The sequence below is a fragment of the Drosophila mauritiana genome, chromosome 3R (genome assembly GCF_004382145.1).
Source record: "Drosophila mauritiana strain mau12 chromosome 3R, ASM438214v1, whole genome shotgun sequence".
Classification (NCBI taxonomy): domain Eukaryota; kingdom Metazoa; phylum Arthropoda; class Insecta; order Diptera; family Drosophilidae; genus Drosophila; species Drosophila mauritiana.
Genome location: NC_046670.1, coordinates 19633458 through 19656073, shown reverse-complemented (window position 1 = coordinate 19656073; position 22616 = coordinate 19633458). Strand labels below are relative to the sequence as shown.

At 46.5% G+C, this 22616-nt stretch overlaps 8 protein-coding genes across 11 annotated transcripts in view; 3 read left to right on the top strand and 5 right to left on the bottom strand.

Moving 5' to 3' along the window:
• The first annotated feature begins 195 nt into the window (after positions 1–195).
• Positions 196–1156, top strand: LOC117142680 (cardioactive peptide). Its single transcript, XM_033306818.1, has 3 exons — positions 196–354; positions 564–627; positions 684–1156. Exons 1-3 carry the CDS (start codon positions 244–246, stop codon positions 974–976), a joined length of 468 nt encoding a protein of 155 aa, XP_033162709.1. The 5' UTR covers positions 196–243; the 3' UTR covers positions 977–1156.
• A 13-nt stretch (positions 1157–1169) lies between these two features.
• Positions 1170–3322, bottom strand: LOC117142679 (probable cytochrome P450 6d4). Its single transcript, XM_033306817.1, has 3 exons — positions 2634–3322; positions 2377–2579; positions 1170–2316 (listed from the first exon to the last, which is right to left on the bottom strand). Exons 1-3 carry the CDS (start codon positions 3320–3322, stop codon positions 1661–1663), a joined length of 1548 nt encoding a protein of 515 aa, XP_033162708.1. The 3' UTR covers positions 1170–1660.
• A 271-nt stretch (positions 3323–3593) lies between these two features.
• On the bottom strand, positions 3594–6845 carry LOC117142678 (chorion peroxidase). Its single transcript, XM_033306816.1, has 4 exons — positions 6533–6845; positions 4371–6230; positions 4144–4313; positions 3594–4083 (listed from the first exon to the last, which is right to left on the bottom strand). The coding sequence occupies exons 1-4, from the start codon at positions 6694–6696 to the stop codon at positions 3794–3796; spliced, it is 2484 nt and encodes an 827-aa protein (XP_033162707.1). The 5' UTR covers positions 6697–6845; the 3' UTR covers positions 3594–3793.
• Positions 6846–6946: 101 nt separating this feature from the next.
• LOC117142676 (nuclear pore complex protein Nup133) lies at positions 6947–11111 on the bottom strand. The gene is made up of 8 exons (XM_033306815.1): positions 10832–11111; positions 10602–10776; positions 10038–10541; positions 9674–9986; positions 8780–9618; positions 8040–8718; positions 7435–7976; positions 6947–7371 (listed from the first exon to the last, which is right to left on the bottom strand). The coding sequence occupies exons 1-8, from the start codon at positions 11005–11007 to the stop codon at positions 6997–6999; spliced, it is 3603 nt and encodes a 1200-aa protein (XP_033162706.1). The 5' UTR covers positions 11008–11111; the 3' UTR covers positions 6947–6996.
• A 211-nt stretch (positions 11112–11322) lies between these two features.
• On the top strand, positions 11323–14197 carry LOC117144431 (wolframin). 2 transcript variants are annotated; one of them, XM_033309578.1, is made up of 4 exons: positions 11323–11474; positions 11534–11632; positions 11693–13254; positions 13307–14197. In XM_033309578.1, the coding sequence occupies exons 1-4, from the start codon at positions 11411–11413 to the stop codon at positions 14138–14140; spliced, it is 2559 nt and encodes an 852-aa protein (XP_033165469.1). In that variant the 5' UTR covers positions 11323–11410; the 3' UTR covers positions 14141–14197. The 2 variants fall into 2 exon arrangements, with proteins under 2 accessions (XP_033165469.1, XP_033165468.1); XM_033309577.1 differs by having other exon boundaries at positions 11690–13254.
• Positions 14198–14248: 51 nt separating this feature from the next.
• LOC117144432 lies at positions 14249–14869 on the bottom strand. The gene has a single exon (XM_033309579.1). The coding sequence runs from the start codon at positions 14799–14801 to the stop codon at positions 14370–14372; it is 432 nt and encodes a 143-aa protein (XP_033165470.1). The 5' UTR covers positions 14802–14869; the 3' UTR covers positions 14249–14369.
• A 315-nt stretch (positions 14870–15184) lies between these two features.
• LOC117144865 (glutamate--cysteine ligase regulatory subunit) lies at positions 15185–16406 on the top strand. Its single transcript, XM_033310269.1, has one exon. The coding sequence runs from the start codon at positions 15361–15363 to the stop codon at positions 16216–16218; it is 858 nt and encodes a 285-aa protein (XP_033166160.1). The 5' UTR covers positions 15185–15360; the 3' UTR covers positions 16219–16406.
• Positions 16407–17822: 1416 nt separating this feature from the next.
• The window catches only part of LOC117146000, a 31059-nt gene continuing 26265 nt past the window's right edge, over positions 17823–22616 (bottom strand). For 2 of the 3 annotated variants that reach the window (XM_033311919.1, XM_033311918.1), the window contains one exon: positions 20090–22565. In XM_033311919.1, coding sequence (XP_033167810.1) covers positions 20090–22565 — 2476 coding nt within the window. Of the gene's footprint in view, positions 22566–22616 lie in introns of all 3 variants that reach the window. The other variant, XM_033311917.1, reaches the window with a different exon arrangement.

Here is a 22616-nt window from a genome sequence, read left to right as displayed (position 1 = left end):
AATGTTAATGTGCGGGGGCGACCCGGCTGGGAAAGGTCGGGAAAAACACAAAAAGCCATTAAGTGGCAACCAAAATACATTCCAGGCCCAGCTGGAGGTCCTGTCGCCTTCTGAAAGCAACAAGTCTCACATTGCGTAGCCGAGATGTTGACCAAGGCCCAAGCTGCGGCCACTTTCATTTGGCTTTCGAGTGTTAAGCGCGTCGGTTGCTAAGTGGATCCTTATTAAAAACACACTCCTGCAATGAGAACGTCCATGAGGATTTCCCTGAGGCTGCTCGCACTCCTGGCCTGTGCCATCTGCTCGCTGGCTTCGCTGGAAAGGGAGAACAACGAGGGCCCCAATATGGCGAATGTGAGTTATCAAAGGGATTAACTATTTCATTAAGATCCAACAGAAAGCGGAAAGACATTGTGAAATTAGGGTATTTAAAAGTCCGCGAAGTTATAATCTAAATTGATAACGTGACGCATTGTTTAAAGTTCTTTTACAGTACATACCTAATTTAATAGTTGTTAGCTTATTAATCTTGATATAAATATGATTTATCGGTTTATTTGCAGCACAAGCTAAGTGGCGTTATACAATGGAAGTACGAGAAGCGACCATTTTGCAATGCATTTACAGGTAATTTTAACAAAATGTATAATATTATTATCCATTACAATCCGGAAGATTTACAGGATGTGGTCGAAAGCGTACGTATCCCTCGTATCCGCCATTCTCGCTATTCAAACGCAACGAAGTCGAAGAGAAACCCTATAACAATGAGTACTTATCTGAAGGTCTAAGTGATTTGATCGATATCAATGCCGAGCCAGCTGTGGAAAATGTTCAAAAGCAAATCATGTCGCAGGCCAAAATCTTCGAGGCCATCAAAGAGGCAAGCAAGGAAATCTTTCGACAAAAGAACAAACAGAAAATGTTGCAAAATGAAAAGGAGATGCAGCAATTGGAGGAGCGCGAGAGCAAATAAATCGGAAGTATCGAAATAATCGGATAAATCGGAATTATCGGTATAGTCGGATTTCTGGAAAGCAAATTGACTGGACGGTTACCACACTGGTTTTGTTATTGTACATACTATATTTATCCATTACTCATTGAATTGTGAAGAATTCTACAGCACTGGCATTGCATTCAATAAAAATTGTTGACCTCACTTTTTTTTGTTTTATTGGTAAAACACCAGATTATACTTAAACGTTTAGAGAGCTCATTATTTTTACCGCAATGAATACAATATGTTAAACTATGATATCTCTTTGTGGCATTAGTAATTGGTAATCGCAGTGAGTTCCCGTATCAATGCATACTTATGATAACGATAAGGACAATCATAAAAGGTATTTCAACAGCGAATAAATGGATTGCACCTACGAAACTTTTGCAAATAGTTAATTAACAAAAAACACATACATATTCATTTCAGCTTTATAATTTACATAAGTCTTAAAAGTAAATAGCAAGTTAAAAGTAACGTCATTGGTTATCACAAGAAACTATGTTAATTCATAAAAGTTATTTCCGAAATCAAATAATAATTAATGAATTTATTGTACACTCCTTGTTTTTTATCTGATGACAATCTCTTATCATTCCAAATAATCGGAATGGATTGCTGGCCACTTAACTCTTGAATTTCATCATCGCTATGCTTTTATGGTAATTTGGGCACTCTTTTGGACAAACGCACTCGCACTCCATGTTTGGGAATCAGGGCAATGCCACTGTTCTCGAACTCTATTTCGCTCCTGCTCATCACCTCGACATTGAAGTTCTGCAGGATCTTGATGATAGCTAGTTTGGAGTTAATGCGACCCATCCGCTGGGCAATGCAAATCCTGGGACCCTCGCCAAACGGCATGAATGCAGTGGGATTATAATTGCGACTCTCCTCCGAGAAGCGTTCGGGATCATAGGTCTCGGGATCCGGGAAGTACTCCGCATCATGGTGAATGCCGTACAGGGAGATCACAACTGGAGTTCCCTTCGGAATGACGTGGTTGGTGTCGGGTACAGTGTAGTCCTGGGTGCATTCACGATTCAGAATGGGAAGACCCGGATATTTGCGAATGGTTTCCTGCACACACAGGTCCAAAAATTCCATCTTGTTCAGGGAATCGTAGGTTATCTTTCCGTCGTTTTTGGCCAGTGTCTCGTCCACTTCGTCCTGCAGGCGCTTCAGTAGCTCTGGATACTGAGCCAGCTCGTAGATGGTAAAGGCTGCTGTCGATCCGGTGGTCTCCTGACCAGCTATGTAGAAAATAAAAGCCTGAGCGGTGATGGCCTCCAAGGAAATGGTTTTAATATGACCTGAAAACATTAAATTAGTCAGTCCATCTTAATTAGAATTCAATTTGTATTGTGACTTACCATCGGGTGTCTTCTGGATGCTAAAGGACTTCTCGTCATTCTCGTCTATCTTGCCGGTATTCCTCAGCTGAATGAGCAACTGCAGCAGATCCTTGCGCACTATTCCATGTTTCTCGCGGTACTCAACGGTTTCCTTGACAATCTGCAACATGGCCAGGCCCACTGGATTTTTGAAACCTATTCTGAATAGGAACTGTGCTATCCTACAAGAACATCCGTTAGATACACCATAGCAAAAGATCTCAAGCATTACTTACGAGGGCACCAGGAAGATCATCATGCCGAACAAGGCATTGAATCTATTATTGGCTCTGGCCAGCGACACCAGTTTACGGAACTTGTTTTCAGGATTTTCGAAGCTATTCACATCCAAGCCAAAGATAGTCGAGGCTATGATGTCAATGGCGTAGTCTTGCATCACTTTCTTCATGTCCACCTCCTTGAAGCCCTCCTCCGGCAGCTCCTTTTGCAGATGGGCCACCATCTTGTCACCAATATCCTCGGATGTGCTAAACATGCTCTTCAACTTTCCGGATGTGAAACATGGCGACAACATGTGCCTCATCGACCGCCAGCTCTGACCTCGAAGCGAGAAGATATTGGCCGACAGGGGATCCCGCTCCTCATCAACGTAAACGCCGCGATCGTGGAAGCTGGCGAAATCTTGGGCTAGAACACGGCGAGCCAGGTCGGCGTCTCTGACCAGAACAGCCGGACGGAAGAGCAAGTAAATGCCCAAGACGCGCTCTTTACTCTTCACATAGACATCGTAGATGGCCAAGCCCATGCTCTTCTCCTGCCGCCACACACTGTCCAAGCAACCGAATGGAATCCCGGAGTGCTTTTCAAATGGGAATCCACGACGCTCCCAGTACTCATAGTGACGCTTCAGATAGAACCACGCCAAAGTCAAGAGCGTTACGGCCAACAAAATCAGCGAAAACATATTGAACCTTTTTTTTTTAAACCCACCCTTTCTCTACGAAAGCCAATATATAACTGACTATCAAACTGAAGAGCTTCCACTTATATGCGCTGAAATTTGATGATTATTTGTTCTCTTTGGCAGTAACGTTCTCTTAATTCTTTACAGCGAAGAATTCTGAATAAACAAAGCTACATTGATAGTCTTGATGATAGCTTTATATTAATGGTGAAATGCAAAACAAAGCTCTCATGTTATAAGCTAACAAATATTATATACAAAAATGCTTAAAGGTTGATTTTAACAATAATTTAAGTATATAGATCTTAGAATTCGTTGATTTACTGTTGACTTATGATGAGATGCTGTTTAGTTAACTAGCTTTAGCATAGCAACTCTATTTTAAAATAGAAGGAACCGGTTTAGGAGTATGTTTTTTATATAATATTTAATATTAAATTCTTCTTAATTGAAATTTAATCTTATTTCTTACTAGATTCCTTTATGTAGGGTTACATTGCGGGCTTGATGATTTGCCTGGGACATTACTCGCACCGAAGTGGATCCCCTGCTTATGCCGGCAGTGTGGAGTTCTTGGGGCTGCTGCTTCTCGGACCAGGGTTCGAAATTGAAATGGAAGCCCTCCAGGTCCTGGCAATCCACATGAGGATTACCTCCGTCACGCAGTCTCTGCATAACATGCTTCCTCACTTGGGTTATTCCATCTGAGTTGCGACATATGATGGCCGCCAGACTGGTCTTGTAGATCTCCGCCAATTGAGCTTCAGAATCAGGATGAACATGGTTCTTAATGAGGAAATAGGACTTCCAAGGACACTCACCTTTGGTGAACTTCTGTGGGCCCATTTTCCGTTCGTACCAATGGGAGTCACCTAGTTTGAGGCGTAGGAACTGGTCGGACACCATGCAGCTGAGCAGCGGACCAAAGATAGCTCCATCCAGTGGCGGCTCACTAAGTGCACCCGTATAGACGTCCACATCTTGCGGAGATCTAAAAAGCAAAAGTGTTTATCCTTAAGACAATACTATAAATGAGAACTTTACTTACTCATAAATCTGCCGTATGGAGTCCAGAGTAGCGTTGTCAATGGCCTGAGACATCTCCTCCCACGTGTCCACCGCCGGCAGTCGACAATGGCGACGGAAGACTGGATACGAGGGTATGCCATGATCCCGACCCCTCTGAATGTTCAAGGAGACCAAATCGAGTCCACAAAGAGGCATCCTATCCTCTGCTGTGCCTTCGAAAAGCTTCTGCGTGACCTCCAGTGAAAAGAAGCGATCCACTTGCATCACCGGCGTATTGGCCGCTGTCATCAGGGCGTGGTCAATGCCATGCTCCGCCCAGAGCGAGAATGGATTGAAGAGCATCTTGTGCAGTTCCATGGCCTCGGGACTGCTGTTATCCCTCGAGATATTGAACAAACCCGGGAGAAGGGTGTGTGCAAATCGGAATGCGGCTGCTGCAAAGCAATTGGCAATACTTGGATCCACCTCCGGGTCATATGTATCCGGAGCATTTGGATTGTCTTTGGCAGGCAGCAAGCCCTTGGCCTCGCTGATATTCTTCCCCAGCAGCACTGGTAAAAACTCATTGTAGGTGATGTGTGCCATCTGAGCACCAAGAATCTTCCGGGCCTCCTGGTAGAGCCGCTCGTCTTCCCAATGTGGATTCTGCTCCTGCAGTTGTCGAGCCAAATAGTTGTGATGTCTAGCCCACAGCAAATGCATGGATGTGAGCAGCAGGTTCTCATTGGCCCGATCATCGCCGGACTCGAAGCAGTATTTACCCAGTCGGGTCATCTGGACACGATTGCAGCCATCTGCCGGATTCGAGGAAATGGGCAATAGCTGGCGACCATCATCAGTGACAAACATCCGAAGAGATCCATTGATAAAGCTGCGCAGCTGATTCTGCCGCTGCTCCAGATTGCCGTACACGACGGAGGCATCGATAAATGCCGTGGCCTGGTTCAGCTGTATCCGTGGACCAAATCTACCCGTTGGCGCTGGAGCAGATCTCACGAAATTCATGCAACTGATGTTGTACTGCTTGTAGTAGGGATCATCGGGCAGAATATCAACCGGATAGCATTCCGGATGCTGCTCGCGGGTGGCAGCCACACAACAATCGATGGACTCACCCTCCTGCGAAGTGGTCAGCGATGTGGCTGTGATGTCGTGGTCCATGAACTGACCAAAAACGGCCAGCATCACCGTAAAATTCGAGTCCGTCTCGTAGCTGGAACGATGGATTTTCAGAGAGACCTGACGAGCCGGCGGTAGCCGTCCATGATGACTAACTCGCGGAGCAGCAATACCATCCGCATAGTCCGGCGACACCATGCGACGGTATGGAACCATCGATGCTCCGTAGGTCCTGGGATGTTGTTTATTGTTACACACCCCGGTGGATCTTCTGTAGCGGGCATTGAAATCGCATTCCAAACGGAGTACCGTAGGATCAGGCAGAACTATCTTGGGTCCCCAACCAATGTTGCTGCGTCCCGGCTGTTTGGTGTAGTTAAACCTCTTGGCTATGTCTATGGTGGCCTGGTTCTCCACATAGCCGCGCCGTGCCAGTTTCCTTGCCTCTGGATTCGTGCTCAGGGAACGATAGTGTCGGAAGGACGGCGTATTCACCTCGTTCGGCTGCAGACCCTCCTCCAGTATTTCCCGATCTCCCAGTGCCTTAATCCCAGCACTGACCGCCTGAGCACCATCATAATGACCCAGTGCCGCCTGCTGCAGTGCCCATTCCGCCGCCGGTTCGTCTGGCAGTGGCCTATTTGGAGCCAATTCGCTATCCGATCCATTGACGACGAAAAAAAAGCTGGGACCCCCATCCGCTCCGCCCAGGGAATCGCTGAACACTAGGGCCAGGCACAGGGCGGTAAATACAATCGCTCTGCGGTGGGGAAAGTGAAATTACATTGTGGTTTGCTTGCTGCGGTTAAACGCGACTAAACGTTCACAATGGGTTAATTGTGTATTAAATATTCCAAATGGAGGGGGATGGCAAATTAGCTTTTCACTGTTTAAGTTTCTTTAAAGGGGGCAAAAGTATCCTGGTGAGCATAGTTATTTAAGGCTGGGATTTTGGAGAACCTTCACAAAATCAATTTTACAATTTACATTTTAGTTTCTAAGGATAGGGTATTTTAAAAGGTGTTCTTTTGCCGAAATTTCAACTCTTCGTGTAACACTCACATAAAGGTGATGCCCATGCAGCACTGGAACTGTCGCATCTTGTTGCGTCGCGCGCGCGGAGAAACACCCGGGAAGACACGCTCCGGTCCCTGATACGGCGGCAGGACAACGTAGCCGGAGCCACTGGGAACGGCATCGGTAAGCGGCGTTGTTTCGTCCGTCATGATCAAAGTTAAACTGATGCGCACCGGCGACAAATGCAAACAGCACAGCTGCCAGCCAGGCCGACTCTAGAGTTGCCCCGAACACACTTGGTGGGCTTCCGACTCTCCGTTCGCCACACTTCAGATACTTTCGCCGGCAGAGACCGGCTGTGACAAAGCAACTTAGTTTATAATATTTTATAATGCCTGCGTTTGAGCGACGCAACAACAAGGCAGGCAACTGTCCACCGTCCAAGAACACCAGCCATCATTTTAAATTCTTAACGTAAACTTTAATAGAAAGACGTGTGAGGTGCTTGATTAGAGTTCCATATCGTCTGGCTGTTTGAACATGTCGGCCACATACTCGTAGGTCAGTTTCAACAGATACTGAAACGGTTTCTGCTGCGGCAAATCGCCGAGCTCCACGCTCTCCAGAAAGTCTTCCATGGGTGGCAAAACGTTCTCGGAATCGTTGCCCATCAGCTGCGAGATTTCGATGATCTTGTAGAAGAGCAACTTCTGCATGTAATGCACCGCATTGTTGGGATCGTAGTCCGTCCAGTTATCGCGCTTTATGGCTGCACACCAGATCTTGTGCCGCATATCGTACGGCTGCTCCACGTAGCTCAGAAGTTCCAAAGCTTTACGGAACTCCGTTTCGCTGGCAGTTTCATTTTCCTCGGCGATGTTAAGCTAATAATAATAAGATGGTAACAATTATAAGTGAATTAAGTATATCAATTGGTGAAGTCTTACGCTGATAATCTCCTCTGCCTTGAGCACCTTCTGTTCTACTGGATCGAAGCCAAAGCTTTCCAGTACGTCATGGCCCAGTTGCGATTGATATTCGACCAGCGTAAGATCTGCATTGATCTTTTCAACTTGGGCAGTTAAATCGGATTCGGCTGCCGCGAAGGCAGCCAATTTGGCTAGCGACAGCATAGACTTCTTGCGGGCCACAAACTCCGTTTCGCATTGGGCCAACTCGTACAGCACCTTGGCAGCCCGCTCGAAGTCGCCGTTGAATATTAGCTGGATCCATCCCAGGGACGGATGGTCGCGCATGAACTGAGCCAAAGCCGTCTGGTTGCCCTTGAAGCGTTCGAAGACCTCGCCGTGCCGGTTCTGGCGCAGATGCCAGTTGATGGCAAACTGCGAGAAATCATATTCCTCGTATTTCTGGGTGTAATCTTCCAGTCGCTCCTTATCCTGCGTCTCATCGCAGATGAGCACCAGGCTCTGAAAATCGAGGTACTTCTCGGCGATCTTTGCGGCGTACTCGTATTGGCGATCTTTGACTAAAAAAAAAGACATAAGAAATATGTAAGAATTTTAAGTTATGAATAGAATACACTACTTACTCAGCACGGAGATGAGTTCCTTTCGCTGGGCCTCAAACTGCTGCTGCAGCACATTGAACTTTTCGGAGTCGCGCACGCTTTTTAAGTAAGTCTTTCGTCCGCCCAAAACCAAATCAATTAGTTCGTATATCTGTTGGTACAATTGCTGCTTTAGCTCGGTCTCGCTAACGCAGTGGCCGCCATAGCGAACGCTAATGTCAATGAGGCGAGTCAGAGTGTCACGAACTCCCTCACTGCCAGCCATCGCAGTCCAAGGTAGATTCTCGTAGGAAGGTATTTTGTCGTGGTTCAGTCTAAAGCTGCTTGCGTGCTGCTTTCGATACTTGAACACTTGTCCCAAAACGTCTAGGACAATAGAGTTTATCTCGTTGATAAAGTGGGCGTTTGATATGGTGGTCTGATTCTGAGCAGCGATTCGATCGTCAGCAATATCCGCTAGGGCCTCGAACACGTTTTGAAACCTCGACAGCTTCACGTAAAATATATCCTGGTAAGTTAAGCTGCCATGAGGCTCCTCATGCCATAACGCTACGGTGGCATCAATAGCCTCTTCAATCAGCTTAGGCAGTTTGGTCTGAATGGATCGCAGAGCCATAGCAGCCACTATCTTCTCGCTAATATCGGCTAGAATACAGCCGGTGGGTTTCAGCGAATGGCTTCCGCAAGGTATGACATTTAACTGCAACGAAAAGTATTGATTTTGTTAATAATCTACACAAATAAATATTTTGTCCTTATACCTTGTCCCACACTAAGCTGGAATGCAGAAACGCTATGAAGTGCTGGAAAGCAATGATCTTGTCCCTTAGTTGGTTGATAATCTGCATTGAACGAGAGCTGCCGATGGCATGCCTGTTCATTTCCTGATCTGCAAGTGCCTCCTCCCATCGGGGATCGGCTATTGGTATATCCTCCGCCAAGTCTTCGGCGATGGTAATAACAATTCGATCCAACTTGTAAGCATCCATGGGTGCACCACTTGGATCGGCTGCAGTGACATTACGAAGCAGCTCATCAACGATCGTCTTGACCATATTGCTGTTACGTTTCATGTGATATAGGAAGGCTGCCTTCAGTTGACCAACTTCATCGCAAAGTTCGTTGTACATTTCATCCGGATCCAGTTCGAAAAGGTGAAGATTATTAGTACTGCTAGTCACAGCAGAATTATCGGGAACTGCGAAACTAGCATTACACGAATTGGGAGCATACAAATCTGGCGTGTTGCAGGAGCTCATGTTCATCATTTCAGTACCATCAAAATCGCCCGGTGTAATAGAAACTAGGCCATGTGTGCGACTAAAGAACAATGGCAATTGGCTGCAGATGACGGCACTTAAAATGCGATCATCGTGCATATGGAACTCGATCTTTTCCGCCTCTATCTCATCTGTGGGCACGGAGTTGGTCAAATGCAGAGGATACACAACTTTGGAAGTATACAAATAGATGTGGCTGCTGCCTACCACAAAACGCACGCTGAGACAATCCTCCTCAGTCTTGGCACTAAAGAATTTGTTCATATTGAGCGGCGTGAACGATTCCAGGAGCATTCTTTCAGCTTGAGCAGTGCCAGTCACTAAAATACTTAACATTATATACCATATCAAGATTTGCTGTCACATACTTCTTACCCAGAGCGTAGCACATTTGTGGAGCATGAGCAGGATTTACAGCTCCAGCCAGTATATAAGCTTTGTTCTTAACCACGTGAAAGTCCAACAGATGGAGATCGACCTCCACACTATCCGCTGGGAGTCGGAACTTCCAAAAGTTCGTTATAAACTCTTCGCGTATCCTGCGCAAAATCTCCGCATCCTCGTACAGTAGGTTTTCATTGTTGCCATTGTTGGACAGACTCCAGCGCTGGATTGCACGATCAGAGAGCACGGCCACAATAGTTTCTCCACTTTCTAAATTGCTCTCGCAGCACATGCCGACCAAAGTCTAAAAAACACTTCATGAGATTTTCGTCCCATGCTGATCGAAGATACTTACTTGATCCTTGTCTGCACCCGTATTCATTCCAATCAAAATGGAGGCAAACTTTTTGCCAAAACCACCAAGGAAGCTAGTGGCAGGCTTGATAGTCTTATGGTGCAGTGTGTAACGTCCGTTGGTCAGTCCGACTCGCAGGAACACCAGATTGCAGGTGGTTGTAACGGCTAGGTAGCCCTGCTGCGTTGGTAGACTGAGCAGTTGGACAAACTCTTGGCCAGTTAAGATGGAAAGATCCACGGAGTTCCCATCGTGTGCAATTGATGACCAGTACCGAACTTCTCCCGTGGCTGATACAGCTATGCAGGAGGCCATTTGCTGACCCTCCGTCTGGAAAACACTGATTAGATCACTCTTGTGACCCAGGTCACTGTAAGGTAAAGTCAATTCACGGCACTGGGCCAGACCACCCCCACGTCTTGCCAGTTTGCCCACTCGAGGTGGCGAGCCCGACTTGGCCGTGTCCTTATACTGCCAAATCAAGAGGCGTCTGCCTTGGACAACCTGAAAAGGTAATCGTAATGATTGCTGAACCAGATAAAATGAGAGTTGCTGAAATATTACCCAAGTCCAACCATTTTGCGTCACTTTGGCTGTTACTGTGCCCGCTCCTGGACCTGCGAACGTTAGTGCCTCATTGACCACCACCGGCAGTGGACAACCGAAGCTCTCCACCGAATTGTAATCGGATCGGATGCCGGCAATGGACTGAGTGGAGCGCACCGACAAGCTGAGCCGGCTGAAAAGGGTTGTTTGATGACTGGAGAATTCCAGGAGAATAAGTTAGCACATACCTGTTGGTCAGGGCAGTCCTTTTAAGGTTCCCAGACATCTGGGTGCAATTGGCGCTGCCGCCAAAAATTGATTTACGCGTGCTGTCTGCCGAGGCTGCTGGCAAGTTGTACATTCGTGCACCTGGCGAAGATTCGCGCGATATGCCGTATAATTGCTTCTGCAGACTTCTCTCCATTTTTGTGCTTGCTCTTTTTTAGGAAATGCCTATAAATAAAAAATAAACAACTTCTTTTGCAACAGCAAACAATCTAGCCGGCATGTGTGTGAATCGATTTTTTATGGCGAAACATCAAAATCACAGCTGAGCACATTTGAGATATTTATCGATAAGAAGTCACGACATGGTACACAAAGTACACGAATTTAAATATGGGAAATTATTTATACTACATAAATATATTATATATACTATATACAATGAATAATTTAACTTTGGTTAAACATTTTTTAAGTTCATAATTGTATTAACTAAGATTTGTGAGTCCATCTCTCAGACGAGTCCCACACGATGCCATCGCTAAGTCAAGACTAGAATTATTTCATAGATTTTCGTAAACAAAGCGAAAAACTCCACATAGATGGCCACCTGGACGCAAAATGAGCCGACAGGTGTCACCAAGCGCAGGCGTTGGAATCTGGAAGGTAAATTTCAAAGCTTTAAGTGATACACGTTTATAATATGAAGATGTTCTCCCTTACAGATCGTGCCTCCTTAAACAAACTCAAGCATCACATTGCCGAGGAGGGATGCCCCCAGATGCAATACGATCTGGCCAAAGAGTTACTCGATAATGCCATAGGTGAGTGTAAGGATTTGCTGGAGAATTACAAGATAATGAAGATTGGTGTGTCTGCAGTAGAACCCAATCTTGCCAAAGGCAATCAGAACCAGAAGGCCGTCAACTGGCTGGTGAGTGCCGCACACAATGGACACGAGGATGCAGTCAAGCTGCTCCGCCAGTGCTACAACGATGGCAGTGGTATTACGCCGGAGAATTTGGACGAAGTGCGTCGCTGCCTGGCCATGACGCCTGGCGAACGGGCGGCCAGAAAAGCAGCCCGGGAGCTTTTTGCCTGCCTATCAAATGGAAACGAGCATATAACGCCCAAGCAGCTGGAGCGAAAAATGCGGCGCATCTACAATCTGCAACGCAAGCGGCGTCGACGCAACGATGACCGCTCCTCGTCGAGCAGTGAAGGAGAACAGGAGCCGGAGTGCGAACCGCTCGAAGATGTCCCCACCATTGACCTAGCCAATGTGGAGCGACGCCGCCTCATCACCGAAGCTCACCTTGTTTCGGCAGCTTCCAATTACAGTGCCGGACAAATGCCCAGCGTTAATGATGCTCTCACATTATCCGTCCCGGATCCTAGGAGCTTGGACCATGTACCCTGCTTCTACCGCATGATCTTCCACCCGCTCATCTTCTTCACCCTGTTCTACCACCGGCTGCTTAACTTGATTGTGTCCATACCCAACGTCATCCCGCTGAGCGTCCGCTGCAGCGTGCTCGTTGCAATCTCTTGGTGGAGCAGCCGGCATATGCTGCCCCTGGTCAGCTATTACCTTAGTCTGGGGATCATGATCTGGGCCACGTGTAAGATGCTGAAGACCAAACAACAGTTCGTGGACTTCCGCATCTGGTCGGGACTGTTCCTGAGCTACGGGGATCATAACATCGAGGCGGACATTGCGGAGCAGCGCTTTTTACGCAACAATATGAAGCCGTACCTGTACTTCTTTTGTGCCTTCATTTGCAACTTGATCGTCTACCCGTTGGTCACAGACGCCTGGCTGCCACACTCGGAGCTGACTATAATCTCTGGAGCCTTGACCTTCATCACCATGTGCGTGTCCATGTACGCCTCCTCCCACCTATTGCCTGACTGGCTAGTTATCGTTTCCTTCGCCGTAAATGTTCTTGCCAAATATCCGTACGAAATGGACGAGGTTGTGTCCACGCGCTGGCGCTTTCTTGACCTACGCGTACCTACCTTCTCATCGTTTGTCATTGGCAATGGCATTGAATTCTGTTTGAATTGCCGCACTGCCTTGTATCTCTTTATTCCGGTGCTGCTAATTATGATGGCCAAGCGCTCCCGTTGGCATGGAGTCTACACATTCCTCATCCCGCACTGCGTTACGCTCAGTTGGCTGCAAGTGTGCATAGCCACCTCGCAGAGCTCCACCGTTTTTGGAGTGATGCGAGCAGCCCTCGGCTTGGCTGGAATCGTCCTGTTCCTCCCTCTGTTTGGAATCGTAGCCCTTCTGGTGCCTGTCTTCGTGGCCATCGATAGTTTGGGACTGGCCAGTGAGCAGCTTAGGTGGGGCAGCACAGCCCTCGCCTGCGGGCTGGTAGTGGTCCTGTCCTGCATTTTGGCGCTTAACCGAGCCACCCAGAAATACATCACAATGCTGCAGGTAAGGGTTATATGGTAGTGTTTTCTTTATATATTAACCAATACCCTTTCAGCTCATCATGGCGATCACAACAGCGTGCTTGTTGGTCTTCCCCTATATGACATCGAGTTTTAAGGATACGCCGCGCTTCAATGCCATGCCCAGAGTGGGTCTGCACTCCCTTTCCGAGACGAATACTCTGCCCTGGGATCGCTTTCATGCACTTTGTGCTCAACCTGTCCACGAGCAGCCGAATAAGATAAAAGCCCAGCTGCGTTGCTCCCATCTGAATGGAATGCCCGTGATGTGGGAGGGCAGCGTTACCAAAGTGGAAATCTCACGGGTGTCCAATTTTTTGGAGGATACCATTGCCAACTATCTGCCCGTGTGGCTGGGCAGGATTCTGCGCTGCTTGCATGGCGAGAATATATCGCAGCACTTCAAATGCGATCCCAAATTGGATGCGCAGTGCGAGGAGTGGCGGAGCGTGTTCAAGACATTCAATGCCCAGAGCGGTAGTTGCACACTGCAGCGATGGAATCGCTACGAGTACGAGCTGCTGGTCAAGGTGGGCACCAAGAGGAGTGGCCGTCTACTGGGCCGTTCCACCACCACAGATGTTATCCTACGAGCTCACCATGACTTTGGGAACTTCACACGGCTCCTAAGCGAGGGCGATGTTGTACTATTCTACGGAATCCTGCACAATTCTCGGCTTTTGGCTGACAACGTGCAGGTGAAGCTGAAAACCATCGAGTGTGTGGAGTGCCGGTCGCGGGATTTGGGTACGGCCAGCATCGAACGAGTGGTGGCTGTATCACCCATGGATGCACGCCTCCAAGATTTGATGAGAGGCATCAAATATTTGTTGAACGCTTTGTTGAATCCTTTAATTACATTTAAGTAATTTTCATTAAATTCAAAGACTCACAGGAGTATGAGTTCTTGGAATCTGCTCACCCCATTTTTTTAACCCAATATAATACATATGTTTTATTTTAAAGTGAGAGGTATTTACGAAATTATATTTGTTGATTATGATAGTGTTGTAAGGCAGCTTTTCAATTGGCGTTTTATTGGTTCTTAAAAATATATAAAGATCCTGATCACACGTATTATTTTTACTTTGTTTGTATTTAGTCAAACAAATTTTTGGAAGGTAACTGATCCACACCTTTGACATTCCATTTGCAAGAATCCCGAGTTTTGAGCGTCTTTTGTGGAGATGTGAGCGAATATGGAACAGGTGCTTCTAGGAAATCAACATTTTCCAAGAACTTTAACGAAGCAAACAACTCAACATCCGGGTCTAATTTCAGTTCGATCTCCTGGTGCAGCTCACACGGCTCCATGCAGTTGAACTGCTTGGGTGAGTTGTTCAGGTACCGGACTCCCTCGAGCAGGAGCTTCCTATGAGCGGGATTATCCACTCCCAGCATGATCAGATCGCTGACGATAATAAGCTTGCAGCGTTCAATGCAGTCGTAGCCCCGATCCATGAATTTATCAATGTACTTCTCCATGGTCAATAGCACCAACCAATCGCGCACAGCCCGTCGACAACCCATCCTAGTTCTTCTATTCCAATCTGTATATCTTCAAATTGAACACTTTAAACAACAGTTACGTTTGACAACTGGAAACCGTTACACTTTACCGGTTAGATATGACATTTGAAGCCATACGTACTCAATAAATTTTTTTTATTAACAGGCTGCTTTTCCTTACTCTAAACTAAATAACTAACTAAATATTTAAGCTTAAAATAAAAATTTTAAGTGAATTTTCAATGGTTATGCTTTTTATGAATCATGAGGGTACTAGAATTATTAGTTAGGCAACACCATAATTATATTTGTACATTACGATTTTAAATTGTATTTCGGATCAAGCACCCCTGGCGACGCATCGATATTTTTCGATAACCTTATCGGGGCCAGTCGGGCAACGTCCATCACCAGCTGTCAGCAAAATTTATTTCTCTCCCCACACTTCGGTGCAAAGTGTATTTAAGTGGCCAGGCGGTCGGTGCTCGAGAACACACGCGTTTCACACACCTGAGAGGGCTGCAGTCGTCTGGACGGTCGCGAAAGTAGCAGATACCAAATAAGGAGAACACTTGTCACCATGATACCGACCATAACGAAGAAGTACCAGAACGTGGTGATTAGCACGGGCAACATCATCACCACGGAACTGGGACAGCGCAAATCGAACGAGGAGCTGTACGACGGCCTGAAGATAACGCTCCACACCGACTCGACTGCGGAGCGCGTGGCGGTGGAGAAGGAGATCGACGAGCTGCATGGCCGTGTGCAAAGGGCCACCCAGGAGCTGACCACCCGCCTGACGGAGAATGGACGGAATGAGATCAGTATCGGTGCCAAGATATTCCTCAATCGCCACTCCACAGAGTGTGTGAAACAGGCGGTGGAGGAGCTGCTCCACATACTCAGTGTGACGCACGTGGACAATGTGGTGTTAGCCTACCACCCGAATGCGGTTGCCACCGCAACGCCGGTGGCCACAACCAAACCGCCCTGTTCCGAGGACTCCACCGTCAGCAGGGCTACAAACTGGAGCCAGCGCAATGGAAAGGAAGGAGTGGCAGAGCTGAAGGAACTGTACCAAACACTGGAGCAATATGCCCTCAAGCAGCAAATCACCCAGCTGGGCATTGCCGATCTGGATGCGGCGACGCTGGAGGAGCTGCACAACAGCGCACAGGTGGCGCCCACAATTGCCCAGGTCAACCTGTCTACGTGCTGCGTGGTGCCACCAGAACTGCAGGAATTCTGCACCGCTCACGACATCCAGCTGAATACGCACAGCGATCCCGAGCTCCTGCTGCCCGTGGAGCAGTTCGACGGACTGGTCCCTGGCTACACAATCGACTGGACACTGCGCTACCAGGTGCATGTCCGCTGCCGGGGCGTTCTCACCGCCAAGGGCTACATCGTGGGCGCGTCGAGGTCGAGCGTTTAGTTTTTAGTAACTCCCACATACAGATGCTAGGCTATAGTTTTAATGTTTGTAATGTATGCTGTGTACAGTGGTGTACTTATTGTTTGTTATACAAAACCCCAATTGAGGATTCGGAGCCGATCGATTCACTTTGCTGTAAACGATTTTAAAATACTTATTCTGAACATAAAGCGTTTCAAAAACGACAATTGGCAATTGGCTATTGTGTGTCACTGGCTTCCAGCTGCTGGGGGTTCTACGATTTGAGTCCCAACCGGTTTGAATGCCTCGGCTACAAATTAAGTATACGACCAGCTGGTGTAATTTATATGCTCTGGTCGCAGACGAGTACTCTTGGCGATTTCCTTGTTGTGGCTTGTCATTGCCCCACTAATCGCTGTCTAGGCCTCCGCTTCTGTTGGACTCAAATCTAATTAAAGGCAGAAGCGTCTCGCCCGACGACCCATTCAGATCACGTGGCTGACCCGCTCGCCTGTGTCGATACAACAAAAATTAAATAAAAATATAAAAAAAAAAACCAAAAAAAAAACCCGCAGTTGATTAGAATATTGTATACAATGGCAGATATATTAAATATATAACTGGTGATTTAGATGGTATCAGCAATTGCTAGGGTGCAACAAGCCACCACCAGCCATAAATAAGTCCAGCAACAATAAAATGGGAATAGAAACCAAAAATAAAAATGTGGAATCTGTCCGGTTGAAATGAACTAATCAGCAGGGAAAATTTACAGCGACCGTATATACGACTCGAGTTAGTCAAGTTAAGATTCGAGATTTGAGTGGAGGCAGTTTGACGGCAAGGCCTTTAAGTGGGGCATTTAATTGACAAGTGGTGGAAGTTGGCAGACGAATGGTTTATAAATGAGCCTGGCCAGCAGCAGGAGGAAGGTGTAACTTGTGTGAGAAACGGAACGTGTAATTAGGGGCTAAAGTTCAAGAGCCATGTGCACGATTCAAATGTATGTATCTTAATAAATGTACTCGAAACACACACACAATAGATAGATGGATAGATGGGAGTGTTGGGGCACTAGAATGACTTGTGTGTTTCCAAAATATCCCCAATAGAAAGAGAGAAAGAGCACGGGGAGATAGCTGGAGCTGACTCAATAGTGGTTGTTTCCCGATCTTTACAGCTCCGCGCTCATTTCGTCACTTAATATGTGGATATCTGTACATGCGATGCGATGACGCACTGGCCACCAAAATAAACATTGGCAACATGTTGCCCACAAAGCTGAAACATTGGAAAGAAGCCTCTGGAATACAATCAAACCAGCGGACATTATCTTGCCAACTGAGGAAATTCTATAGCTACAGCGGGCGTAATCAGCTCGTTATCATTATTAGGCACTTTTGTTTTTTTTTTTTTTGCCCATTTCTTAAGTCAAAATCGCATCCAAGTGCAGTGTCGTCTGATAAGCCGTGCGCCACACAGGGCGTATACGTAACGTATTGTGGGCATTATAAAATGCGGCCCATCATTATGTTCCAGCTGACTTACTCACAATGATTTTGCACTTTAAGCAGTATGTATCGCACATTTATCTGGTTCCGGAACTTTCCACAAGCCGCCATTAGAGAAACAAACAAATCGTATTACACCATAACAATTGTTGAGTCTTTATTAAGTTAATTGAATATTCTTGTTTGAATGCTTCGTAGCCACATTATCCTTAACCATATCTAGTTGCCCGCACTTTTAGCTTCATATTTTGAGGACATCGTATATGTATGTATATTTTGGGCCATTAACACACCAAAAATGTACACAGGTAGTCGACGATAATGAGTTACACTTGATAAGTTTCATCTTCTACAGATATATCTAATTACAGGAATTATCTGCGTATGCGGAAAGACTCGTTCAATGCTTTTGGATACATTTACATTTCGCATTTTTGTGGGCCATTAACAATTAGCTACAGCTACAATTGGATTGCATCGTAAAAACTAATCTCACTGAATCGCAATTCAAAATAATACTCTGTATAATTTCGCTCCATTCGAAAATCAAACGATATTTTCATTTATTATTTTTTTCTTCTGGGGACGGACGCTGTGTGTCTGACAATTGAAATCGTTTAATTGGCATTCCGAATTAACAAACTGAAACTGGCCACTCAGTTCGGAACTTGTTTACATTCGTTGTTGTTCGTTCGACCATTCCGGGTACCATTCGAATCGCATCGAATCGAATGGAATCGAGGCAATTGGGTGGCGTTAATACAAATCTGAAACCGGGCTGTGAACGCAAGGGGGTCGTCATCGGGTCAGTATCTTGGGGTATCTTTTGTGGTCAGAACTTAACTACGTTCGTTGCTGTTTGTCGAGCCCTAGGACTGGTAAACCATAGAGTAAAAAATGTATCAAAATCGCCCGCCTGACGCCATCACAAAAAACAGGAAAAAAACGTACAAAAATCGTTTGCTTTGGTCGTAGACATCTTAAATAGTTCGATATCTGTGTTCTGGACTCCAGTGTTGCACATTCTTTTAAAGTAAGTGTTCTCGTCTAGTTTCTCATAAGATTCAAAATGTATACTTTTCACGACCGGCGACCACTGCGACTCCAATCTAAATTCGACTTGTCGTCCAATGGAAATAAACTTTAATTGGGACATTATGAGCTTGACACTGAAAACTGCTGCTTTGTATTGTGTACGTGTATCTGAAGAATTTCATCTAATTTACTTATGGTATTTCCTATTGGGAGAGTACAGAGTAGACTAGTTATTTATAGACACATACGGCTTTGCACATTGAGATAGCCACGTTAATAGTATGGTTTCCAAGTGGGCCAACAGTAGGAAGTGGGGTATAGGATTATCAAGTATGGGAATCTCTGCGAGACAATTGGTGAGTGGAGTAGATCGGGTTTGGGCTTGGAAATATAGCATTTCTACAATTAATTAACACAAACAATTGAGTTTCAATTTGCAGTTGCCTATAATTTTTGCTTTTTTTTCAACATTCAGTTGTGCCAATATATTTTTAAAAAATATCTTCCGGTTTCGTTATCATTTTTGTTGCGGTGATTTTTGTTTACATACTAAGCAATTGATTACAGCTAAATTATTTGTTTAATCCGATGGAATTGCAATTATTAAGAACACACACACATGAAAGACATCAAGAGTGACACTTAAAATGCGTATTGACATCTGTTCTTTGAGTTTCGCCATCGATTTGATTTGATTTGGTTTTGTGTTCCGTATTTACCGATTTAACATTTAGATCAAAAAATGTGCCCCTAAAAATGCCACAAAAATACAATCAAAACATTTGTTTACTAAACTACAATACATACAATAAAATACATTGATGCACGCATAATATTTATATAACATTCATACATACTACTTATGTACGGGCGTAACCTTCAATACTCTAGAACAACTAACAACAATCTTTTTTTGTTTAGTCCGATTCGTGTGTGTGTTTGTTTGCCTGGGTAATGTTGAATGTATAACTATTGAAAATATAATACCATTTCAATTACAATTTCATCAGTTTGCCATTGCAGCATACATAAGTAATTCAGTCTAATTCTGGAATTGGTCAACGATCATTGCCCTGGACAGGGTGGAAGGATTTGGGAATGGTGATTGGATGAACCCAAAAACAAAAGCACAACTAAATCTAACAAGAATCGGAACGGCTGATACGATAATACCGGCTTGCCGAAAAATCGCAAAAGATTCGAAAACATAATCAATGGTGTATCAACCAAGTTACTTGCCTACTTTCGGGCACCTAAATCTTAAGTTCCTAAATCTCTACAGATCTTCATGCCACCACTGACAGTAGAGCGTGCCTCATTCCTTCGATGCTTCTCCAATTCCAGTGGGATTTGAGTCCGATTGCTCAGATCAAATGCGATTTCCGATTGGAGTGTTCTATGGCCGCCAGCAGTTCATGCTTCTTCCGGACGTACAGACGGCCCTTCTTCCAGGGATTCTGCAGTTGCAGTGGTTTGAAGTCATCTCGCAGGCAGCGTTCCCGTGCTCCAATCACCGCCACCAGGCAAAAGTTCTCTAGCATCTCGGGTCCATAGATGGGGCCATTGTTCCCCTTGAGAACCACGGCCATGTTTAGTTGCTTCACCACCAGGTTGATCACTTCGCGGGCAGTCGTCTTCGGAGTTACGTGAATCTTTAAGCTGGTTCCACTGGCCAGACCCGTACTGTAGGCGGTATAGACTTGAATGATCCCCGATGTCTGCTCGGCGTTGAGACTGGAACAGCTGGCGGAATCCTCTTCGCTGCTCTGCCGCGACAAGCTCTTCATCGAAGAGGCCTTCGAGGTACTGGCCACCGGCTCCTCACCTCCAACAGCTCGTAGCTCAGCTAGTGTGCTTTTCAAATAGGGTCCACCTTCGCGCAGGTTTGCACTAGATGCAGCCTTGGTCGCTGGCTTCAGGGGTTTGTGCTCCAAATCCGTTGCGAAGGCTCCGTTGCCGCTTCTCAAGGAAACACTGGATCCAGCCAGATATGGAGCTGAGCTAGAGCTGTGCACCGTTATCAAAGGATTGGTATGAGATGCGATATTAGAGCTGGTTCGTTTACGTTGTGCAGCTACCGCTTGCGAGTGGCGCAGTGCATCCGCCAGAGTGTCGTCGGAACGGGAAGGCGGAATGGCAAACACACTGTTTGTGCTATTTCCATCTGAGGCTGAGTCCACGGCAGAGTAGAAGCTCCGGGACGTGTAGGTGGAGCTCATGGAGTCGCCACTGTTCTTTCTAAACGATACTTCCGAGCAAATCGATCCCGCGTATTCGCTGATGTTGGAAACTTGTAAGAGTTGCTGTTGCTGCGATTGCTGCTGCGGCTGCTGCTGCTGTGTAGGAACTTGATTGGATGCAGGTTCCACTGGCGTGATAGCACTCAGTTCCAGATTCTGTTCAGACTTGGAGTGCTCCGGCTTGTTCTGCGATTGATCTTCACTAGTTCCCGGACCGGGCCAACTGCCTCTTCCCTGGCCCGTCTTGGAGAACTTGCTCTCGCGAATGGGTAGCTGCAGCAGCTGTTTGTTCGCGGAACCTCCTGCCGATGTCGCTACCGATTCATCCTGTCTTTGCTGTGCAAAGTCCAGAATTTCTCGCATAGCCAACGAGGGTTGAGCGTTTTTGTTTCGCGCATATGCCACCACATCCATTAGCCATCGTACACTTTTCCACACAATGGTTAGACTCGCACTGAGCTCCTGCAGCGTAGCCAAACGTTCCTTGGCCGCCTGCAGTTCACTGCTGGAGAATGCCTCGCGAAGCGAATGTGTGGCCAGTGCAGTGTCCAATTCAAGGATGCAAGATAAACGAGCGTACTTCTGAATGATGGCCGGTTGATAAGTGCGCAGGTGAATCATCTCAAAGGCCTGGATACTCAAGCTAGCCAAGTCATCCCGCTGAAGCAGTAACTCAGACTGACCGGGCACGGCGCATGAGGACTCAGCGGATGGACACACCACGAGGAAGCTAATGTCCGGACTATGCTCAATCACCTCCACGTCGTACAGGCGGTGGGTGGTTGCATCAGCGATTTTGATGTTCATGCTGGCAAACAGTTTGTGCATTGCATTGGTGAGATCGTATAAAAATAGGCGTTGCACCTCCGTGGTAGCTGTTCCTCCGGATGCTGCATCTCCTCCTTGAGCGCTGAAGTCCAACGGCAGGCGAAGAGGATCGCTACTGCAACGGTGGAGCACCTGCCACTCCTCGGCCGTTATGTGACTGTTTTCGCGCACCTTGCAGTGGGGCAAGACATTAGGCGTTTTCACGGGCACTACCACCTGGATCTGGTCCATGGAGCATTGCATCTTTAGGTAGCCCAGGTAAAGACCGGGCTCCAAACGCTGCAGCGCCGCCTGTTGATAGTGCAATTGATCTCCAATCGAGGAGATGAGCAGCTCGTTGATGGTGTAGTCCTCGTGTAGAGCACCTAGCTTCTTTTGCAACTTGCTGACTGGAACCCATCTGGAGTTTAGGATGGAGACGGCCTTTTGGCTCTTTACGGATTGCACACAGGTTAGAACAACAGTCCCCTGAGCATCCCGCAGTGGCTTATAGTAAAGCTGGCCCAAATCCGTAATGCCTAGTGCCGATTGCATCTGACAGACCGCCGATAGAAGCTTGGTGCGGAAGTGAACAGCGGATGTAAGATTGCGCTCCATATCCGAACGTAGGGACCTAACATCCTCCCAGGTGCAGGCAACTTTCATGAGCCAGTAGTAGTCCATGTGCAGAGCACTCGGATAGGATTCATCCACCTCGATGACCGGTGGAAAGTCTTCGCTGGTGACCAGCACTTTATCATCGCAATGAATAATACAAGAGAAGTAAATGCCGCTGTTTGAAGAAATAAATAAATAGTAAGTATATTCTTAATCGGATATTCCA

What these genes read in the sequence shown, in the direction of transcription:
- LOC117142680 (XM_033306818.1), top strand. Translation starts at nt 244, where the DNA reads ATGAGAACGTCCATGAGGATTTCCCTGAGGCTGCTCGCACTCCTGGCC. An exon ending in AGGGCCCCAATATGGCGAAT is followed by an intron (nt 355 to 563) that starts GTGAGTTATCAA and finishes GTTTATTTGCAG; the next exon opens with CACAAGCTAAGTGGCGTTAT. An exon ending in ATTTTGCAATGCATTTACAG is followed by an intron (nt 628 to 683) that starts GTAATTTTAACA and finishes GAAGATTTACAG; the next exon opens with GATGTGGTCGAAAGCGTACG.
- LOC117144432 (XM_033309579.1), bottom strand. Translation starts at nt 14,801, where the DNA reads ATGGGTTGTCGACGGGCTGTGCGCGATTGGTTGGTGCTATTGACCATG.
- LOC117142678 (XM_033306816.1), bottom strand. Translation starts at nt 6,696, where the DNA reads ATGACGGACGAAACAACGCCGCTTACCGATGCCGTTCCCAGTGGCTCC. An exon ending in TGCATGGGCATCACCTTTAT is followed by an intron (nt 6,231 to 6,532) that starts GTGAGTGTTACA and finishes TCCCCACCGCAG; the next exon opens with AGCGATTGTATTTACCGCCC. An exon ending in CCCACAGAAGTTCACCAAAG is followed by an intron (nt 4,084 to 4,143) that starts GTGAGTGTCCTT and finishes CTGATTCTGAAG; the next exon opens with CTCAATTGGCGGAGATCTAC.
- LOC117144431 (XM_033309577.1), top strand. Translation starts at nt 11,411, where the DNA reads ATGGCCACCTGGACGCAAAATGAGCCGACAGGTGTCACCAAGCGCAGG. An exon ending in CAGGCGTTGGAATCTGGAAG is followed by an intron (nt 11,475 to 11,533) that starts GTAAATTTCAAA and finishes TCTCCCTTACAG; the next exon opens with ATCGTGCCTCCTTAAACAAA. An exon ending in GTTACTCGATAATGCCATAG is followed by an intron (nt 11,633 to 11,689) that starts GTGAGTGTAAGG and finishes GTGTGTCTGCAG; the next exon opens with TAGAACCCAATCTTGCCAAA.
- LOC117144865 (XM_033310269.1), top strand. Translation starts at nt 15,361, where the DNA reads ATGATACCGACCATAACGAAGAAGTACCAGAACGTGGTGATTAGCACG.
- LOC117142679 (XM_033306817.1), bottom strand. Translation starts at nt 3,322, where the DNA reads ATGTTTTCGCTGATTTTGTTGGCCGTAACGCTCTTGACTTTGGCGTGG. An exon ending in ATGATCTTCCTGGTGCCCTC is followed by an intron (nt 2,580 to 2,633) that starts GTAAGTAATGCT and finishes ATGTTCTTGTAG; the next exon opens with GATAGCACAGTTCCTATTCA. An exon ending in CATCCAGAAGACACCCGATG is followed by an intron (nt 2,317 to 2,376) that starts GTAAGTCACAAT and finishes TAATGTTTTCAG; the next exon opens with GTCATATTAAAACCATTTCC.
- LOC117142676 (XM_033306815.1), bottom strand. Translation starts at nt 11,007, where the DNA reads ATGGAGAGAAGTCTGCAGAAGCAATTATACGGCATATCGCGCGAATCT. An exon ending in CGGGTGCAGACAAGGATCAA is followed by an intron (nt 9,987 to 10,037) that starts GTAAGTATCTTC and finishes AGTGTTTTTTAG; the next exon opens with ACTTTGGTCGGCATGTGCTG. An exon ending in CCAGCTTAGTGTGGGACAAG is followed by an intron (nt 8,719 to 8,779) that starts GTATAAGGACAA and finishes TTTTCGTTGCAG; the next exon opens with TTAAATGTCATACCTTGCGG.